This window comes from Zasmidium cellare, assembly GCF_010093935.1.
Source record: "Zasmidium cellare ATCC 36951 unplaced genomic scaffold M409scaffold_27, whole genome shotgun sequence".
Classification (NCBI taxonomy): Eukaryota; Fungi; Ascomycota; class Dothideomycetes; order Mycosphaerellales; family Mycosphaerellaceae; genus Zasmidium; species Zasmidium cellare.
Genome location: NW_022986971.1, coordinates 440,306 through 459,647, shown reverse-complemented (window position 1 = coordinate 459,647; position 19,342 = coordinate 440,306). Strand labels below are relative to the sequence as shown.

The 19,342-nt window shown below is 51.8% G+C and overlaps 8 protein-coding genes across 8 annotated transcripts; 2 read left to right on the top strand and 6 right to left on the bottom strand.

The window, feature by feature from the left end:
* Positions 1-460: 460 nt before the first annotated feature.
* On the bottom strand, positions 461-2,363 carry M409DRAFT_56933 (uncharacterized protein; the record flags this gene model as incomplete). Its single annotated transcript, XM_033813453.1, has 2 exons — positions 461-2,244; positions 2,294-2,363. The coding sequence occupies 2 exons, from the start codon at positions 2,361-2,363 to the stop codon at positions 461-463; spliced, it is 1,854 nt and encodes a 617-aa protein (XP_033665135.1).
* A 940-nt stretch (positions 2,364-3,303) lies between these two features.
* On the top strand, positions 3,304-4,405 carry M409DRAFT_25589 (uncharacterized protein; the record flags this gene model as incomplete). The annotated part of the gene is made up of 2 exons (XM_033807759.1): positions 3,304-4,221; positions 4,289-4,405. The coding sequence occupies 2 exons, from the start codon at positions 3,304-3,306 to the stop codon at positions 4,403-4,405; spliced, it is 1,035 nt and encodes a 344-aa protein (XP_033665134.1).
* A 1,341-nt stretch (positions 4,406-5,746) lies between these two features.
* On the bottom strand, positions 5,747-7,156 carry M409DRAFT_25588 (uncharacterized protein; the record flags this gene model as incomplete). Its single annotated transcript, XM_033807758.1, has 1 exon — positions 5,747-7,156. One exon carries the CDS (start codon positions 7,154-7,156, stop codon positions 5,747-5,749), a length of 1,410 nt encoding a protein of 469 aa, XP_033665133.1.
* Positions 7,157-8,454: 1,298 nt separating this feature from the next.
* Positions 8,455-10,121, bottom strand: M409DRAFT_56930 (uncharacterized protein; the record flags this gene model as incomplete). Its single annotated transcript, XM_033813452.1, has 6 exons — positions 8,455-8,631; positions 8,690-8,772; positions 8,842-9,197; positions 9,286-9,578; positions 9,635-9,995; positions 10,045-10,121. The coding sequence occupies 6 exons, from the start codon at positions 10,119-10,121 to the stop codon at positions 8,455-8,457; spliced, it is 1,347 nt and encodes a 448-aa protein (XP_033665132.1).
* A 264-nt stretch (positions 10,122-10,385) lies between these two features.
* Positions 10,386-13,416, bottom strand: M409DRAFT_56929 (uncharacterized protein; the record flags this gene model as incomplete). Its single annotated transcript, XM_033813451.1, has 6 exons — positions 10,386-10,627; positions 10,678-10,866; positions 10,920-11,146; positions 11,200-12,830; positions 13,152-13,313; positions 13,396-13,416. 6 exons carry the CDS (start codon positions 13,414-13,416, stop codon positions 10,386-10,388), a joined length of 2,472 nt encoding a protein of 823 aa, XP_033665131.1.
* Positions 13,417-13,813: 397 nt separating this feature from the next.
* Positions 13,814-14,353, bottom strand: M409DRAFT_56928 (uncharacterized protein; the record flags this gene model as incomplete). The annotated part of the gene is made up of 3 exons (XM_033813450.1): positions 13,814-14,047; positions 14,103-14,217; positions 14,292-14,353. 3 exons carry the CDS (start codon positions 14,351-14,353, stop codon positions 13,814-13,816), a joined length of 411 nt encoding a protein of 136 aa, XP_033665130.1.
* A 359-nt stretch (positions 14,354-14,712) lies between these two features.
* Positions 14,713-16,150, bottom strand: M409DRAFT_25584 (carbohydrate-binding module family 1 protein; the record flags this gene model as incomplete). The annotated part of the gene is made up of 5 exons (XM_033807757.1): positions 14,713-15,027; positions 15,083-15,110; positions 15,165-15,464; positions 15,514-15,636; positions 15,687-16,150. 5 exons carry the CDS (start codon positions 16,148-16,150, stop codon positions 14,713-14,715), a joined length of 1,230 nt encoding a protein of 409 aa, XP_033665129.1.
* A 1,691-nt stretch (positions 16,151-17,841) lies between these two features.
* On the top strand, positions 17,842-19,006 carry M409DRAFT_56926 (uncharacterized protein; the record flags this gene model as incomplete). Its single annotated transcript, XM_033813449.1, has 5 exons — positions 17,842-17,947; positions 18,000-18,094; positions 18,158-18,321; positions 18,373-18,452; positions 18,678-19,006. 5 exons carry the CDS (start codon positions 17,842-17,844, stop codon positions 19,004-19,006), a joined length of 774 nt encoding a protein of 257 aa, XP_033665128.1.
* Positions 19,007-19,342: the final 336 nt, after the last annotated feature.

The following is a 19,342-nucleotide window of genomic DNA, read 5'->3' as shown; positions in this document are numbered from 1 at the left end:
TTTAGGTCTAGCGCCAGTACAGTAGACGCATCATTCCGATGATGTTCTGTCTGTGCCTGATGCGGAAGTACTGGTTGACTGGAAAGTTGAAAGTGAAGAGAGGGGAATCGGGTATATCGGCGAATTGGCGGGCCGGTTGACCCAATATGGCTAGAGTAGCCGAGATAGCCGCCATTCCCGACATCACCTCTTTTCTCAAGGGCAGGAGAGTACCTTAGCCGACTCAGCGCTCTCCGAGCTCTCGAAATCGAAGTATCATGGAAATCAGACACGCGGTGTTCGTCAAGGTGAAGACTCTTCTAGCGCTATATGTATTGCACTGGCAACATTGCTGATACGCTCCACAGCACAAACCTTCCGACCAACTCTCCACCTCATTTCTATCTCTCTCCCGGGTACCCCTCATATATCATCTCTATATCCATAAAGCGTCTCCGCAAAACTCTTCGGTGGCGGAACCTCAGACAAGTATGCTCCGAAGACTATCGACAACCTTCTCTTCAAATGCCTGCTTGATGACAGCAGCCACAGTCGGATTCGCCTGATCCTGCCCGTCTCCCACGGCCTTACCATCATCGCCAGACAAGCCACTCAAACAAGCTCTGGTGGCATCCGCATAACGCTTGCCCATTGTTGCCTCGATGGACTTCAGATGGCCATTCTCTTCGTCCAACAGCTTCCCACGAACCTGTCTGATCTGGCCCATCCTTAAGGAAGGATCCAGTCCCAGGATAATCTCAATAGGCTGCCAGAACGCGATCTCGACAAGTATGACTCCTAGGCTATAGATGTCATATGTTCTCTTGAAACTTGGTCGCGGTTCAGCAAGGTATTCTGGATGGATGTACAATCGTCGACCGGGATCTTCAGACGGCGGAACCGTGGCATCGGCATCGTCCGCTGCGCGGGCAAAGTCAAATCCACATAACTGTGGACGACATCCTGAGTTGATGTCTTTGGGGAAAAAGAGGATCGCATTACTTCGAAGCCCTTTGTGCAGCCAATTTACTGTGTGCAAATGAAGCAGGCACTTTGCGAGCTTCTGAGCAATGCCAACTCGCGCCTCGAGGATGGCTCTCGTATCGATAAAGCGAGCACGTAGAGAGTGGTCGAAATCGGGTGCAAATTCGGCATCTCGAGGAGGCTCAAATACGAGACCGAACCGTGGGCCATCGTGGATATAAGCGATGCAAGTAGGAACGCAAAACTCCTCTGGCCGACTTCGAAGTTGCAACAGCGCCACCAGCTTCTTCACTCTCTGGGCTGAGTCTGAAAAGCCCATTTCGCTGGGCTCTCCGTTGTGCCGCCCTGAAGCTGGTGGTGCCGATTTCCATTCGATCCAGACTTTCCGGTTGTCAGATGTGACCGCATAAGTCTGTGCAAGTCTGTCGGAGAATCGGTTCCACGTCAGCTTATCATCAGACCATGGCTCGATAGTGTCAATATTGAGACTCTTTGCGTCCACAGCAAACGCACTCGCGGCGCGGAAGAATGACGATTCTGCCGACGATGAATCCGGTTTGAGGGTTCCCACAGCCTCGACCAAAGTGGCACCCGACAGTGTTGCAGTCTCCGCAAAACCTTGGTCTGCTTTCATCAATGCTTTCATCTCACTGACATCAGTGGCCAGCTGGAAGAGGGTCAGCTTAAAGGAATTTGTGTTGTCAACGAGAATTGTCATTTGGTCGCGGCTGAGGTCTGTCAAGGAGCTCACAAGGGATTGGACATGAGTAAAGTCATTCTTAACCTTTTCCATGTCACTGATTGCCCACTTGAACCTTTTGGGGTGCTTTGCAACCTTCCCGGCATCCTTTGCGGCCTGGCTCAGTCGGATCCAACATCGCTCTCTTAGCTTCTTCCGATCACGAGGTGGATCTGGCAGCCGCAGAACCACGTCTAGGTTGTCTCTTGCTTCGTCGACAATCTTGGGATCTGGTATTTCGGCCAAATCATTGACTCGCAATACCTGGCCTACCGCACGGGAACTTTCACTGTCGGCGCTGTCTGGGCGGTACTCTAGAACTTTTGAGCGCAGGGTTTTAAGCAAGATACCCAGTTCTGACAGGATCGCTACGGTGAGAGCCCCATTTCGTCGGATATGCGAGGCGTACCACTTGGGATTGTCGTCTGATAGGCCTGTCATGATTCCCCATTGCTCGAGCTTGTCGTACTCCACACGCAGGAACAACTTGTACTGCTCGCACTTCTTGTCTGCTTGGGCCGCTTCCTCAAAAACTCTGAACACTGTACACGGTCAGACAAAGAACTCCGTATATCTTTGGCTGATGCTTACATTTGACTGCACTGTCGAAGAGCTGTATGCCCACGGAAGCAGCACCAATGCCCAGACTGGCAGGGTCCATGATTATTAGTCCCACTTGCAAGGTGTTTTTGTTGGAATTCGGGCTTCGCTCGAGGTTGATGAGTTGCCACTCGCAAGATATGGTCCGTATGAAAAGACAATCTTCTGCTCGATGGACGAAAGGACGTGGTGCTGAAGGCGCTAAAGCTTTTGAGTACTTCCCTGTGGTGCAAGGCAATGAAGAAGGCAACCCGCGCTCACTTGCCTCAGGTGGTCGGACCCAGGGCTGCACAATTCGCCTGCATGACGCCGAGAGCAGCGTACAGGGGCCCTTCTGCAGCTATCTCATGCGCACCAGCCGAACAGAGCTTGCGCCTTTTCAGCTCTCCAGAAATGGATGTGTGGCTGCTGCTACCGCCGTCTCGCGCACGAGCGGTGGTGGTACAATGCGCAATGGTGGTGTGCAGTACAAGGGGGCGTGGCCGGCTTTCGCAAACTGCTCGCCATCCAAAGGCTTGTTCAGCTGGCAGCCTCATTCACTGGAAAATTGGAATGCGAGTGAAAGCCTCAGGCCTTGGATCAGACCCGACCTCTCTCGTAGCTTGCAACGTGAGTGCAGTATTTACGTGTAATCTGCAAATGCTCACTACCTTACATCGCCAAGGCCGTCACTTAGTGTCGATTGCGGTGAATTCGCCCATCACACAAGCCGCCACACTGATCGAAACGACCACACTACTTGTCCATATCCAATATTCTATAGGCAGTCGCACTGCGTTACTTTGCCGGCTTATCCGTGGTTCTCGGAAGGCATAAAACCAATGAATCGTGAAAGTCACCAGCCTGGAAGCCATTCAAACGCAGTCATTCAACGCAGATCCATTGGGGGTTTGCCTTATGCAAATGGAGACCGAGACGAGGTACGACGGCAAGAATCACCGGAAATCAAGCGGCAGGGCTCGGAGATGTCTCTGCCAGACTTTCGCAATGAAGGGCCCAATATGAGGCTCTACTGGCCTCCTGGACCCAATGGGAATCCTACACGTGCACCGCTGAACAAACACGAGCGCAAAACGAACCCGGAACATGCATTCAAGCAAACTTTGGTTAGCTGGTCGCGGAAGTCTGAAGTTCATTCGGCCAAATTCCTTCGAGAAGACGGAACTCACGAGCATGTGGCAGTGAAGAGTGTACCGCTTGAGGCCGAGCACGAGAAACGAGTCCTGGAAGAATTCAGACAACTAGCTGACCTGGATCATTGCCATATCATCGCTGCATTAGGTGTCTTCATTGAAGATCAGATCCCAGGCAGCGCCAGAATTGGGATACTGCTTTTTCCGCTGGCACCACTTAATATGGAGCAATACCTGTACATGATATCGGACCACAATCGCGCGTGCAAACCCGGCATCGAATGGAGAATGTTCCACGATATGAAAGTGTTCGTATCGTATTTTGCGTGCTTGTGTCAAGCAGTGATCTACTTGCATGATTTGGACAACCCCATAAAACATCGTGACATCAAACCAGAGAACATTTTGATCCACGGAGGAACGGTGATCCTGGCAGATTTTGACATTGCAAAACAATACACGAACCGCGAACTGGCCTACACCGAGGGCCCAACTCACTCAACTCCTCGATACGCTCCACAGAACGTCAAAGATGAAGAACCCCGAGGACTGGAATGGGACGTCGTCTGCCTGGGCTTTGTATTTTTGGAGATGGCCAGCGTGATGATGGGTGAGACGATGCAGGATCTAATTGCAGCACTCGAGAACAAATACTACTCTGATGCTCTCAGCTCACGACTCATCCATGGCTGGCTTAAGAAGCTGAAACTCAAAGCCACTGAGCAAGATAACACGCAATGGCCAAGAGACTGTTTTATGCCCCACGAAAAGAAGGCTACCGACGAGGTAACCGACTCCTTCTTCAACAACTTGTTGAGGATGATGACTGCGAAGCCAACAAACAGTGAGCTAGATCCTCATGGCCAAGGCCGACCGCGTACGAAGGAGATTCTGTCTCAGGCCTGGAAGTGCTTTTCTCGTCTTTGTCAGGAGGACTGCCGCCACTGCCACCCTCGAAGAGCAAATGTGAGCAAATCGTTTCACCGTTCTGTATTGAGACCCCGGCTAAGCATGATCAGACCAGGTTGAAACCACCTAATCCATCCAGAGCGCGAGTTTCGAGAGCTGATCACGAAGGAAGCTCCTCAGTTCAGGATTTCGCGGTTCCTCATTCACAGTATCAGCCTCGTCATTCTTCTGAAGCTTCAGGAACAGGCGACCGCAGTATTGTGCCTTCTGAGCCAAGTCGCATAGTCCATCCCATCTTGAAGGCGGATTCTCCAACGCGGGTCTCGAGAAATTCCGTCAACGGGGTCTTGCAGGAGCCGAGAAAGGAAATTCCAGACAAGAAGATCAACTTACGGACACCCTCTGGTCATGATACTGAAATTTTCTCCGAGTTATACACTGAGCCTGATTCGATCGAGACCGATAGTCAGCTGTCGTCTCCAACGTCACCGAAGAAACTTCGATGGAATACCCCAAATCCCAATGGCCCAGCAGGGAGCGAAGTCGAGATGAAAGATGTGTTGAACGACGCTCCAACAAAATCGATTGCTACTGCAAGCTCCGATTCCCGTGATTTTGCAGAACAAAAGTTATCAGCGACGGCCCCTGAACAGCCACATCACGACTCATACACGGCAGTTACGATTCGCCGCTCAAGCGCAGTCAGACGACCTTCGTATCCAAGCAGCCGTCTCAGGCAGGGGCGTGAGCTGATCCTACCCGGGACACCTTTAGATCAGGTAAAGGACCGAATGAGAATACTCAAAGGATGGTGGATCGTGGTCTATCATCCTCGTAAGGAAAGTTTCTCGCTAGCCAGAAAATCCACCATTTGGAAGAGATACTGTGAGTCCAAGGCTACCAAGAAGACCAAGAAGAATACTGACTCCCAAAGGCACAAGCGGAACGCTTCATGGAAGCCTTTACTTCATTCCCAGACGCGGTGCAATTGACATCGAAGATCCAGAGCGGATGCCCGCACATACTTTACTCGATCCTAGAACCAAGCACGGGTATGGTATGCTGATAGATATGGCCGCAGTGGCTGCCTTATTTGTTCCAGGGAAGACTCCTTGAGCAGCCGACAACTAGCTCCCGCATCTTCTGTGGGTCACGATGGGTGCATACGCTCGATACACATAACGCTCCAGTGTCCAAGAACCATGCGTCCTTCAGGCGGTTCTGTATTAGCTTTGACAGCACATTTGTGCACAAACTGATCAGGCGAAATAGCGTTGGCAAGGCTTGACAATCACTTGTACATACAACAGGGTCATCATATCCGTCATACATTTGCGATCGGTGCGCATGTCTATGCAGTTCCCCAGCGCCAAAATGGTATCCTCCAACTCCAACAAGGAATTCAGCCAGTCGGCCCGCGATCAGTGGCATGGGCATGCCGCTTAAGATAATGTTGCTGCAAACCAGCTACATCGTACGGCCGCCGGCTTTCTTCATTTCCAGCAACGGTGCATAGAGGGCATCGCATTGCAAAGCCAGCGTAGCTTTGCCACTCAACTGTCCGGGCACGATGTCGCCGACTCTCGACAAGTACCCCAGCCCATCTGCTGATATCGGCGCCATGGGTATCGCAGTACTCCAATGCTTTTGCTCTGATTTCCGATGACGACAGGTCGTCTGATATGCCAGGGACCACGAAGTCGTGATAAGTCAGATCGAAATTGCTGCTGTCGACTGTCGGAGCAGGTTGATGTCCATCGACGATGCGTCCTTGCGGATCATCGCTCAGGTCTGAGTTGGTTCTGCAAGGGTAGTCTTCGTCGTCCCCTATGCTCAAAAGGAAGTCGACACCGTCGCCATGTCGTCGTGCGACCTCATCCAGGGCCAAGGCGGCAGCGTTGTCGCAGGACGGAGTTGTAGCTCGCAGGGAGCCTCGAAGGCCTGGCAGATGCACACTCTCGTAGAGCCGACGATTTGACATCGTTGCTCTGGCAGCATCCACGATCGAAATCATGCTGGTGTCGTACTTAAGCGACGAGCTCTGGAATGCCTCTACGCCATCAGACCGACGATAAGAGCCTAGCAAGAAAGGACGTGAAACTCCCTTGCCTGCCTTGTGAGTAGTAAGCACAACTGTTTGGCAAAACCTCTCGTCGACGCTCATGCTTGACAGCTGACTGCTGGTTTGTCTTCTTGCTTGTTTCGGTGGTCTACTGTGCTCTCGTTTACCTCTCTTCATTTCGCTATCCCCAACGGCCTCCAGATACTGCCAGAGTGTGTGCCGTAGCCAGTCAGAATTGTTGCTCTTCGAGGAGCCAAGATTGAAAGGCGGGATAATCGGCGACGGGTGTCTGGTGACTTGTCTGAGCTGACCGTAAATTCTTTCTGCCCGCTGTATCGCCTCCTCGACTGTAAGCCTTAGCACACCAAGCAGGATTGCCACAATACCTCCCATTTGAGAACCGAAGATGTAGTCGAAGTAATGGCATGGCCTGTAGGGCAACGTAGGATCACTGAGACTTTCAGGTGATTGTACTGCGTAGTCCTTCACCGAGAAGAACAAAGGTGACGAAGTGCTCGACTGTGCTGCCGGTTGGGTGCCTTTCTCCAACATGGCAACATGATTGAAGAGCTCTTGGATGATGTAGAGACATGAGAGTCCCTTGGCTCCTGCTCCATCGAGAGCCAGTATTCGTTGGCATTCCCACACATCTGCAGGTAGACTCCGACTTGCTGCTTCATTTCTTTGGATCGGAGGGCCCCTGGACATGCCAATCTCATTGAACTCTGGCAAACGATGTGCCAAGGGCATGCAGACAGTGTCTTGTATGGGTGTTGTCGTTGCTCTCGTGGGGTATGTGTAGGCTGCGTGGGGCTTGAACGGATCTTGTTTTGGAAAAACGAATCGAATAGGGTACGAAGCTCTTTTGATGGATCAGTATGTTTGGTGGGAACATGATAGACAAACATGGGATCAGGAAAGCCGCTGTCGCCCTTTTAGAGGTCTCCTGTCACAGCCCAGCTCAGCCAGGAGACCTTCTCAGCTGCAACAACAGGTCAAGCGCAAGAGGGAACTCGAGAACCGCGTGGACCAGCGATCGAGAGCTCGTGGTACCCACCCTGAGGCACTGCATGGAATAAGCGCTCCAAAGCGGCGCTGTAATACAAGTAAGCCGGAAACTTGGCACAAAGCCGGAAGTTGCATTAAGGTGGCGACGTCTTCGCATGTGCTTCCCTTACTGCTGCGCGTGAGCAACCAACACATCTCGATGGTTGTTGTGACCAGGCGCTTGATGGAGTGTTACACAAACTCGCGAGGCGAACTGCGTTGACCGGTTCCGACGTTCCCCGTGAACTACTCTCGGGACCATGTCAATTGGACAGCAAGGTGGGCGCAGCTGTACCATCCCTGCGCTTCCAGCTGTGCCAGCCTTACCGAGGGTCCAGTCGTTGCGCCATGGCTTAACGGAATTACCAAACATGCCAAATGTTGCGTCTGTCGGGTATAAGCCCCGTTCCAGGCCCCCACGTCACATTTAGAATAGCTTGCTAGGTTGGATAGCCCTCAGCAACCACGTACGCATTTCCAGGCCAAGGATGGCAGCCTCTTGCTCTTGGCTTTCGACCTGAAGTCCCTTGCCTGGCTTTGAACGATGCTAATGCCTCAGAAAGAGGACAGAAGCGGTAGTGTCAGTGTCCTCATTCGACTGACAAAATGAGAGCGAGTACAGACAGCATCTTCCAACACGATAAGCGAGTGTGCCCATGTGTTCTCCTACCCTGAGTGGCGATGGCGTAGACGTTACTCGGTGGCGCACACATCCGCCGCCCAATTTAGGTGACTGCTCGCGATGTCCATCTAGAATGGTCCAAGTCGAAGTGCTCCGCAGTATCGTGTTAGCTCGGTGCCCGCAGGAAAGCGCCCGGCCTTGAACAGCGATACGCACGGCCTCCAGCGTCACGAAGGTGTTTCATCTCAGCAGGCTTCTTCGTTCCACTGCGTAGAATGTGTCATTCACTATAGCTTGTCCTTTAGTGCTGTCACCATTGCATTGGTATGATATCCCAGCTCTCGTTCCATATCAGCGAGTAGCGACCAAGAGCGATACTTCATGGTGAAATTGTCGGCATGTTTTCCGACTGCATAAACATCAGCGTCCACCACATCGACAAGAGCGCACCATTCAATTTCTTACCAATGTAGAGCGGCATGATTGCGAAACAGCGTACACAATCTGGCAGATCGGCAATGCAGATGCCAAGTATTGTTTTCGCGTGATCCTGAGCCTGGCAGAGATATCAGTCAAGAGATATATATTGAGTCTTATACGTGAGACACAAATACCCTTTTCGGCTGAAATAAGCTGTTACCGCACCGCTCTGCATAGATAATCACGCAAGACAGGTGGTACCACAGCATTGCCGCTGCTGTGATTTTGTTAGCTTTGAGAGTTTGAGAAGTTGAGGGAGTCAAAGTGACCATTGGGTTAGACTTACCAGCCGCTGGCACCGCGAAGAACACTTTCTGAAGCCCTTCCCCATCGATATTACCGTACGCAGCACCTTTAAATGTAGGCGGACATTGACGATACCACGATTGGAGACTTTCAATCAGCTGTGCTCTGTCTGTATCAGACTCTTCGTCAAACACCATATTAATGGCGATGCCAGCAAGCCACATCATGTGCATCGCAAGTCGATCTTCCCCGGTGTGGGATTCTAGTGCCCGCATCTGCCAATCTCGAGGGTCAAGCTGCAGAGGGCTCTCGTTTATCAGAGCAACAACAAGCTCGTGACGCACATATATCCAAAAGTTCTTGCCGTCAGAGCCCGAGGATCGAGCGGACACGTTCCTGGCACGAATGAGGTCCAAGGCTCCTCTAACCACAAAGAACTCGTAAGCATGGGTACTTCAGGGTGTCTCACAGGACTCTTACTGACTTGGTGTGGGACCTGTGTGGCACACTTAGCGCTGCCGTGACCTCGTAGCTGCTGAGTAGTATCGCTGCAGTGAGGCTGTTTGCGGTAGGCGCAGAACAGTCAATCTCCCTGATCAGAAGATTGAGTGCTTCGACGTAGTATCGAGATGCTATTGGTTCCCAGACGGCGCCCGACTTCTTGAGTGAAAGATGCTTGGCGGTAAACGCACAAATGCAGCGAAGGAGAAGTGGACAGGTGGTGCCAATTTTGGTGACATCCTCTTGATAAGTCTTGCCTTTATCAAAGACATCCATCTGTGAGAGTGAAACCTCTCAGCAGTACACTCGATGCCAGCGACTCGTATACATACCCAAGTTGCCACGCCTGATCGGTAAGTAGCCAACAGATAGACGTTTTCTTCCGTCAAATTGAGCGGGCTATCGTGGGCTGGAGATTCATTTTGATGATCGACAGTGCCCAGACTGTGTACTTCGTCGACTGCTGGCGACCCACTTCCGCTATGATGGCTTGTATAAGTGTCGTTCGCATCCTTCTCAGACGCTCTCGGCCGTTTCTGCCGCTGAGCCCTTCTGTGCTGATCAGGCTTCGCAGCGTGCCATGTCGACTGTGCAATGAAGTCTGAAGCTTGACATTCTAGTCCTAGCCGTTCACAGTTCCCACATCTTGGAGACTTCTCATCGCAACGTATGTGACGCTTCTTGCAAGTCGCACTATTTCATGTCAGTGAGAACCGTGGACGGCAACGACAACTGGACTGACCATCCTGTCTTACGCCTGTTGCCACCACGCCTCTTCCGCTTCCCACTCACAGCCTCGTCGGCATCAGCGTCCGCCATACATGGCTAATCAATACGAGTAAATGCGTTGAAGGACTGTTGTCAACATTCACCAAGCGAGTGTCGTCAGGGATTCTCATGATACGCTAGTTCCTAGTTGGAACTAGCTTTGTTTTGATCCATTTTTATACCACGTCAGCGGATCCCAACACCCTTTCTACAGCACAACATTCTTCACTGGTCGACTAACGAATACATTATTTTCCTCAATTGGCCTGTCCAATTAGTCGTAAAGATATCATGATATTCACAGTGGTAAGAGCGTCAGGACGCCTCGACTGCCTCGGCCAGCAACCTCAAGCTCTCTCCAATCTCCTGCGTTATCGCCCAACTTCTGCGACTCGAAAATATTCTTGCCCAAAGTTTCAACACCAGTATGCCTAGTCTCGGAAAGCTCAATTGAGACAAGACAGTGTCATCACGGATACCCAAATCACTGGCGGGTACAGACTCCAAGGCCTCCTTGATCGAGAACAACACCCAAGAGACAATGCCTTTCTCATCGGCTTTGTAGCTGTCAGTCCGAGCACGTCGTTCAATGCACAGCATCACTCACCATCCAAGTCGTCCCAGCTACCAGACTCGCCAGCGGACTGCAGCCATCTCCAAAGGAATATGCCGGATTCAAACCCACACAGCGAGTGCTCACAGTTCCAGAACAGCGACTGACTTCCCAAGACATGATCAACGCCAAGCATTACTGGTACGCTGAGTGAATGCGCACTGTGAAGCAACGCGGGAATGACTTGCTTCGGTCAGCTCTGGAAACGAAACAGCCACGTTCATGCTCTAACGTACCTGGGCCACCACATTCGGGCACCGGTGAAGCCAGTATGGCAGCGGCAACTTGCTTCGGATCACGAGTCCTGAGATTTCGACAGGGACCTAGGTCAAGGTGTAGACGAGCAAAAGCCATCGCTAGGAATGCTGCGGACGTGAAAGGCACGGGACCCTCCGCGTTCTGAGGATCCAAGCTGGAGTTTGGTGTTCGCTGGCAAATGGTTTTCCACTTCGTCAGCGCAGACCTGCTACAGTTTCAGCGAGTCTGGGTGTTGGGTTTGTAGGAATTTCGACTTACTGGATCACATCGAGTTCTGCCCGAGGAAGGGCCGTGCTGGATGTGTCGTGCAACTGTCTTGCGAAGAAGATACGTTGGATCAAGGCCTGTACCACTACGAAGCTTCCTACCGCAGAGAAACGCAACCGTCCATCGATGCCCCCGCCGCTTTGGTCGGATAGTAGCTGCCGCAACACATCCCCTGTGCGCGCTGTGCTATGACTTGAATGTCGAAGGGCCTGCCTCCACTCGGGTTCTGTTCTGGCCTCCCATTCGGCCGACCCGCACGGCAGTATGAACTCCTGGATCTCTCCTGTCAACACTACTGGGGGCAGGTCATAGGCCGTGCTCTGCACCACAAGATATGCGTATGAAATCAGAATGACACGGCGATGCGTCTCTTCTCGAATCCAGATCTGCCACTCAGTATCGCTGCTGTGGGTGGAAGAGCTTTCAGCGAGCGCCCGACGAATGTCACCAGATACTACGCTTTGCAAATCCAACGCCTCGCCAAGGAGCCTCGTATCCGTATCCCAAGCACTGAACACCATCAGCAAGATCAAGGTTTGGATCATCGCTATGCGATGCATCTGGGTCTGCCCGATGTTGCGACCGTCCGAGTCCAGCTGTCTCTGTTCCATGGTCAAATACCGTGCAGCTTGGTACAATCGATAGCTGTTCTTGGCCTCGAAGATGCACTGCGCTCCTACTGCAGCCATGATCAGGGTGAGCCACAGCGGCGACGCCACTGGATCGTACGTGGGTAGGTGAATCATTGGGTAATGTTTATGGAACTTGGTCACGTATGACTGAAGGTAGCGGGACATTGCAGGGCGCGATGGAAGCGTCAACCCAGACACGGACCCTTGGCACTTCTGTGTAAGTATCTGCCACTGACTCTGGCTCAGTCTCCACTGAATGGGTGTGAGCGCTTGCTCCGATCCTGCTCGATCGGCAACAGAGCTGAGCTCTACAGTCGTTGGGGCCGAACTTCGCGCTGCCGACGATGTGGAAGTTGGCTGCTGTGAACTCGTGGCCAAATCGCCCAGCCCGTCGAGCGAAGGAAGCTGGGGCTCATCAAAGGCAAAGGCGCTTTGTGGATCGAGGTCGAAGAAGTCCCAATCATGCCCCAAGCCAATGCTTTCGACAAACTCCACAAAGGCCGGAAAATCCTGTCCTGGACTCATGGGCACGTTTGCATCTTCTCGAAAGTCTTGACCGTGTGTTGGTTGGGTCACCACGTCTTGCCCCTGCGCTTCAACAGCCTTGCCTCTGGCATTGCCCTGTACGTCCATTCGCCGTGCATCTTCGGTGCCTCGCTCCGCAGTCGCAGTCGAATGCGTACGCAGCTTGTGTCTCTTGAGCAAATCGCTCCGTGCGAACGTTCGTCCACAGAAGCAGGCAAACGGCTTCTCTTTTGTATCTGTCGCAAACAATATGTCAGCGAATGAGCCTTTCCCCGCCAATGTCGCGCATTTCGCATTTCTTACGGATTCGCGTGTGCCGCTGCAGATGCTCCAGCCTGGAGAAGCGTTTCTCGCAGTCATCGCATCGAAACCGCCTCTCGCTTTGCTCGAGCATGTTGGTTGTGTTGAGGTAGAGGCGGGGAAAGAGGAGGGTTGGAGAAAGTTGGAGAAGGGTAGCTTCATAAGCTTTATAAGGTTACACATGCTTGCGCTAGGGCTGATCGTGACAAAGCGCATGCGGAGAGGTTTTGGAGATGGGGAAGATCGACCTCGAGGGTGAGGTTATAACAGTACCACTTCCTGGACGGCGTGTAAGCGCTCTGGAACAAGCTCGATCAAACACGACACGAACGATCTTTACACTCAAAGATTCATCCATCACTCAGCAGGCGAACGATGTCTTCCCTACAGTATGGCAACGACGAAGGAGCTGGAACGGAGCTTGGTACGAGACAGAGAACCAGCCCAGTCTCCTCTGGCTAACATCCTGCTACAGGCAAAACTTACCACTACTCCCAATTCGTTCACCTCCCACATGGAATCACCAAGCTGTCCGGTCAAGGAGGCTGGACTCGAGACGGCCAGATCGATGGCCAAGATTGGAAAGGCCAGATCGAACGAGCATTCGACAACATCGATGTCGTCTTGAAAACTGCCGGGTTGTCTGGGCTAGACGACGTATGTTCGCATCCTTCATATTCGATCTTAGATATTTACTAATCAGCTGCAGATCTATCTCATTCGAAGCTACCTTACCGATGTGGAAAGTCATTTTGGATATCTCACGGAGGTGATGAAGAAGCGACTTGCTCATCGTCCCGTGTATACGGCATTATCAGTGCCAAGGCTTGGTGCTCCGGGAATGATTGTTGAGATTGAAGTAGAAGCATATAGTAAGTAACTGGGCCTGAAACAGGTGAAGATTGACAGCAGGCCTAAGCAGCATATGCGATACTTTTAGTACAGTCATTGAGAGTGGTTAAGACCTTCACCCCGAACCAGTGCGACGCTTATGCTTTGCGGCATCAAATGACTATGACTGCACGACGTAGGCCACGAAAGACTTTGTTGAAAGTTGCGGTTATAATGACTGAATTCCATAGTCGACGTGAGGATTCGTAAATTTCACTCAACCAACAATCTCTTTAGATTTCGTCTCCCATTCACGATCACTCTACATGAGCCCACGCCTCAATCTCAAAACGCATTCCCGGCGCTGCCAACTTCTCGACGCCAATCGCCGTCAACAACGGTCGATGATCCGGGAACCACTTTCTCAAGTTGACGACCGTCTCATTCAAAGCTTCCTCCGTGACCGGGGCGTAATAGACAGCCAACTTGTAGACAGCAGACATGCCTTTACCGCCGGCGTATTTGATCGTGTAGTTAACGTTCTCGAAGGCCTGCGAGAACTTCAGTCGACGAGGTTGACTGAGGAAGATCGTAGAGCACTCGTACCTGAGCAAACTCCTCGGCCAAGTTTTCTTTGACCTTGCCGTCGTCCCTGGTCCAACCGCCTTGGCCTGAGATCTGGATCTGCTCTCCAGGAGCGATACGAACAGCAGATGAGTAGCTGGGAAAAAGCAAGAAGGTCAGCAGGTGTCAATAATGCAAGCAAGGTACGCTTTCCAAAGTGAAAGGACATACTGGAAGTTCTCAAAGTTCCACTCCCCGAATCCCGGGTATGATTTGTACTGCAGGTGCGACATGATTGATCAGGCTATTGACTACACAATTGAGAAGAAGATGGGGTTGATGGATCCTGTCGAAGGTTGATGGGCGCTTTTAAGTGTTTTGCATAGACCTACTCCAACTCTCACGGGTCGAAATCTCCAACTTCTCCAGCTGTCCGATTTGACTTTCTTTTGACCATGATGCAAGCCGTCCAACACCCATTAGTAAGAGCTCGCTGCTGTGTTACCAAGCTGCAGAGTCACTACTCAGGGTCTTCTAGATTCCATGCGAGATACGAACGAGTTACCATGGTGTCCTATATCCCATGGAAAGAACTTTTGCGATAATTCCAGGAGAGTGATCACGATTCATCTGAAAGCCAACAAGACTGCATCTAGGCTGTCGTTGTGGGACAATCCAGCACGCACTGCCAGTACCACTGATTCTGAGGCACACAGCAACTACCGCCAGGGCAGTTGGTTGGCCCGTCCCATCCTACACCACCACACTTCCCCCAGAGCGTCGGCGACGCTGTAGGTGGACTGGTGGAGGAACTCGATGATACATCCGTCGTTGTCGTCGAAGATGGCGGTGGAGGAGCAAAGATTTCGCCGTTGGCAGCTGATCGGAGAATCGGAACGTAGGTATCGTACGCGATTCCCTCCCCAGGTTCGATGCTGTTGTAGTGTGTTGGTCCCCACCATGGGCCCTAGAGATGACGGTCAGCGAACGAGCATACCTCTCTGGCAAGCATCGAGTCTTACCGCAGCCCACCAGGTGAACCCGAGCCACCTGCAGTACGTTAGCAACTGATCCAGCTTACATTTCGCCTTCGGAACAACTTACACATCAGAGTTGCTGTTCATGTAGTTGAGCATGTCCTTCACAGCGGATACACATACATCGTTCACTCCTCCTGCGAATTCACCGATGAAGGCCACTTTCTTGTTGTCACGCAGCCAAGTCGTTGTAGCCTTGAGACGATCACTGCCCACAGTAGCGCTGACACACGAATCGTCGTTACCAGAGCCATCAGAGTTGAGATAGTGGTGCATCTGATAGACCAGCTTGTTTGACGGATCAACCAGGTCGCCCATGACTTGGCCATTTGTGACGCCGTCTTGACCCGGTATGTTTGTCCAGCCCCTAGAATCACACTCAGCACCAATTATGGCAGCTCTAGGAGATATCATACCATGCAGACGTCCATTGATTGCCTTCGGGAGTAATGTACTGTGAGGTAGCCCCAGCCGCTCGAATGGCATTGATGGCCGCCTGATTCATGGCGAACACATGCGAAGTATTCATGCCCCAGAATCTATTGACATCTCATCAGTGAAAGGTCTGCGTACACAACTGACGGCTTACTCATTGTTGACATCGAACATGACGAGCTCATTCTCCTTGAACAGCGAGGCCACATTGGTCCACCAAGTCCCAAAGTCTGCCGTTGAATTGATGATCTCATTATAGAATCTCCCATAGTTATGAGGGTCAATCAAAGCATAAGCACCCTGACTTGTGACGAGATCCACTGTACTCGTCAGATTGCCCAGATAGTCCTGATCAAACTTCGCCGTGAGCCCATCAGGTGTCAATCTTTCCATCTGTATTCCGATCCGGATCGTGTTGAAGCCTTGCCCAGTGAAGTTCTTGATCGAGTCGGGATTTGGCCATGTGTAGTCGACTCCGTATTGACCTGGTAGCTCGGTTCCAAAGTTCGCTGCAGCCTCGTTCACGCCGTAGAACTTGAAAGTTGGTGTCGAAGGGGCTGCAGAGACATCAAGGCTGATGATGGCTGCGACAAGCAAAAAAGCGGATCGGTGCATCATGTTGACTCGGGCTGACTGATTTCAAGTGGACTCTCCAGGCACGCCATGGGTGTTGGAGCCGGGTTGTTATATGTCTGTATTTCTTGCAACGTTGCAAAAGACTTGCCATGTCAGCCGCTCACACGTGTGGATTCACCACTCTCTATTGGGAGCTCTTGGCCAGCTGAGATGTACTAGAGTTTCTGCAAACGTCCAGAGCCTGAACATAGGGTACACCTAGTGCCTTCCTTCGTGTCTATACTTCGCATTCTTCGGGCTTGAATTTGGTATTGTTTCCGGCAGCTCAATGACTAGTAAAGGTGTTGTATACATACATCTCTTGCTGTGCTCTTTCAGGATACCGTTAGCTCTGGACTCTGGACTCGTTCGCTACTGCGTCGAAGATACAATAGTGCTCAGAGTCTCGTCGATGAGAAACTTTAAGAATGATCGACCAGGCTGCTGCATGTGTTGGTGTCGATCACTACTGACGGCTGAACTTTGAAATTTCAGCTAGCATGTTTCCTGTAGCGATGTTCCGTTGCGAACTACCTTGTGCCCACACAGCATCTTGACTTCAATATAGTTGACAAGACGTAGCTGTATGTCTGAGGGAACCCGCGGTGACCCTCTGGTAGTCGGACTAGGTCTGGCCGAGACTGCTGATGTTCATTCACGCATTGGCATCTTCGACAATCAGCAGACGGCTGGTGACAGAACAAAACATCAACATCCCGCCTGCCTTCCGGCGTACTGTCTCAAGTGGCGACATAACGCTCATCCCTTATCGTTGTCGTACTCAAAAAGGTGACGTGGTTGCCGAGAACTTTACACTAGTCGTCCAAGACAAATGAAATTGTTCGAGAAGGTCGTCGCCAAGTTACGCTTTGAAGCCAAGATGTGCCCGTTGGACTTGGGTGGTGTGCTAACACACGGCCGTAGAACGCAGAAAGAAGACTGTCGATTTCCACGAGGGTTCTCGATGATGCTGGGTGGCCTGTGGTCGAGCTTTGGCCTCTGCAACAATCAATTGCACCGCAAAACTTCCTCAGAAAGTTCATGTCAAATACAGTCGCATACGTTCAAGCAATGTTGAAGCATGCAGTACAAGACGAGAGGACGTCAAACACCACCAAACGCCGCTCTTGATGTCTGACTCTCCCCACACAATCCTTGACGGCCACATGGAGCAGCCTGCCGAATACACCGAAACCCCCGGCATACCTCTTGGCATTTGCATGGCCCACCACCAAAGTGTATGACGAATTGATACGATCGGATAACTGCCACGCGAGCGATTGGATCACGTTATCAATGTCTCATCCTCAGACAGAACGAACACACGAGCGATTGCCTGCAGTGGCAAGGCTGGTAAGACCTTGCTTACCACATATGGAAGCCCGTCACGTGCCGAGTAGGTGAAGACGGTGCCGCAGCCTGTCAGGAACATCCGCTTGAACTGCTCGCGTGTCTGGCTAGTCGAGTGCCAAGTATGAGGCTATCCAGAGGAACGATGGAAGAATGTCGCTCATGGTTGCGGGATTTTGAGAGGACGGCGAGACATCGACGACAGCCTTGGGCCATGGGATATATAAGAGTCGAGTCGGACGAGGAAATGTAGCCATCCAGCCATCAGCCAGCAAGTCAACACAACCGAACCAGCTTCATCGACAATATCCAGATCTTCTTGTCGATCTCCAAACACCACCACCATGAAGTTCGGACTTATCGCAGCTCTTGGCCTTGGCCTCGCCAGCGCCGCTCCAGCTGCTCTCCACCAGGAGGAGAGATCCCTTGACAAGAGATTGGGTCCATTCGGTATGCCATGACACTCTTCAGACTCCAGATATGTTCTAACCACCTTTATAAGGTCTCGCCGTTGTTGGTGGTGTCGCTGCTGCCGTCATGGGCAAGGTCATCGAGGGGTTCCAAAAGAGCAAGCGATCCGCACAGACTTGGGACGATGTAAGCGAATGAAATCCGCCCGGCCATTTGCAGGTTCGATGTCAACTGACATATTCGAATCAGGTCCGTGGTGATCTTCTCACCAAGCTCGTCGCTGGCCTGGATGATGCTGCCGAGGCAGACGAGGCCACTGCCTGTGCCCGCCGTGGTACCTTCGCCATCAGCAACTGGTTCCAAGTGACCGACCGTGCGACTGTTGCAGCCAACACCGATGGCGCCGAGGACTTGTCAGTGCATTAGAAGGTGCTTGCCGGTAAACTTTTGCTGACCCATCCCAGGTTCGACTGCTTTTTCATCAGCGGCCCAGCCACCGTCACTTTCTACGAGACGAGTGCGACCGACTTGGCCGTTAGCGCCGGTGAGTATCAACTAGAACCGTTGAAGATGATTCGGGGCGCGAATGCTGACGTGTTTCTGCAGGTCCGGGCACATACAGCAACGGAACTTTGGTCCTCTCTTAAGTCAAGCCATATTGGATGGATTACGAGGCAGACTGCAATGGAAGAGTCTCTCGATGAGGTGTTTTGACCTGTATGAATGAGTTAGTCTGAACATGATTTGATGTACGATACACACAACGAAGTCATGGCCACGGCAAATGCACATCATATCACGAACTCACCTGTTCAGCCGGACGACGCTTCACTTGTTTGGTCGAAGCTCACAACGCCAGCAGAAGTGTACTCTTTCCACCACATCCACTTCTTCCCACCAGCCTCGTCCTCCTCCAATCTCCAAGAGAAGATGCTGATCTTCTCCCTCGCCTGTCCAGCAGCGTTGTCATTGTGCATCAGCATCGTCAGCCATATCGTCGCTCGCTCGCGTTCCACGCTGGTGGCCACACTTTTCACATCCGCATACGCATTCGGCGTGTACTCCAGGAAATACCATTCCCGAAGTTTCCTCATTTGAGTTCTGTCCAGTTTCAGTATTGACCCATCGGGCTGTGTGCATTCAAAGACATAGTCCTTGCTGCAGTAGCGCTCAATGGGAGTAGATATGTCTTTCTTGTTGAAGCGGGTTATTATGTCCAGTGTGTTCTGCTTGGGAAGATCTGAAGGCGTGGGGTCCGAGTTTTCGGCCATGATCGGCCTGGCGGCGACGTGTGCAGCTCAGGTAGGTGTTTGTTGGATACTTCGCAGAGTGAGGTGGTACTGATGGTGTGTGCGTAGTGCTATCGACGGCATCATTGAAGTTGTTCCAATTGGCATGCTGAGCGGTGTCTTGCAAGAGAGCACCAAGCACACT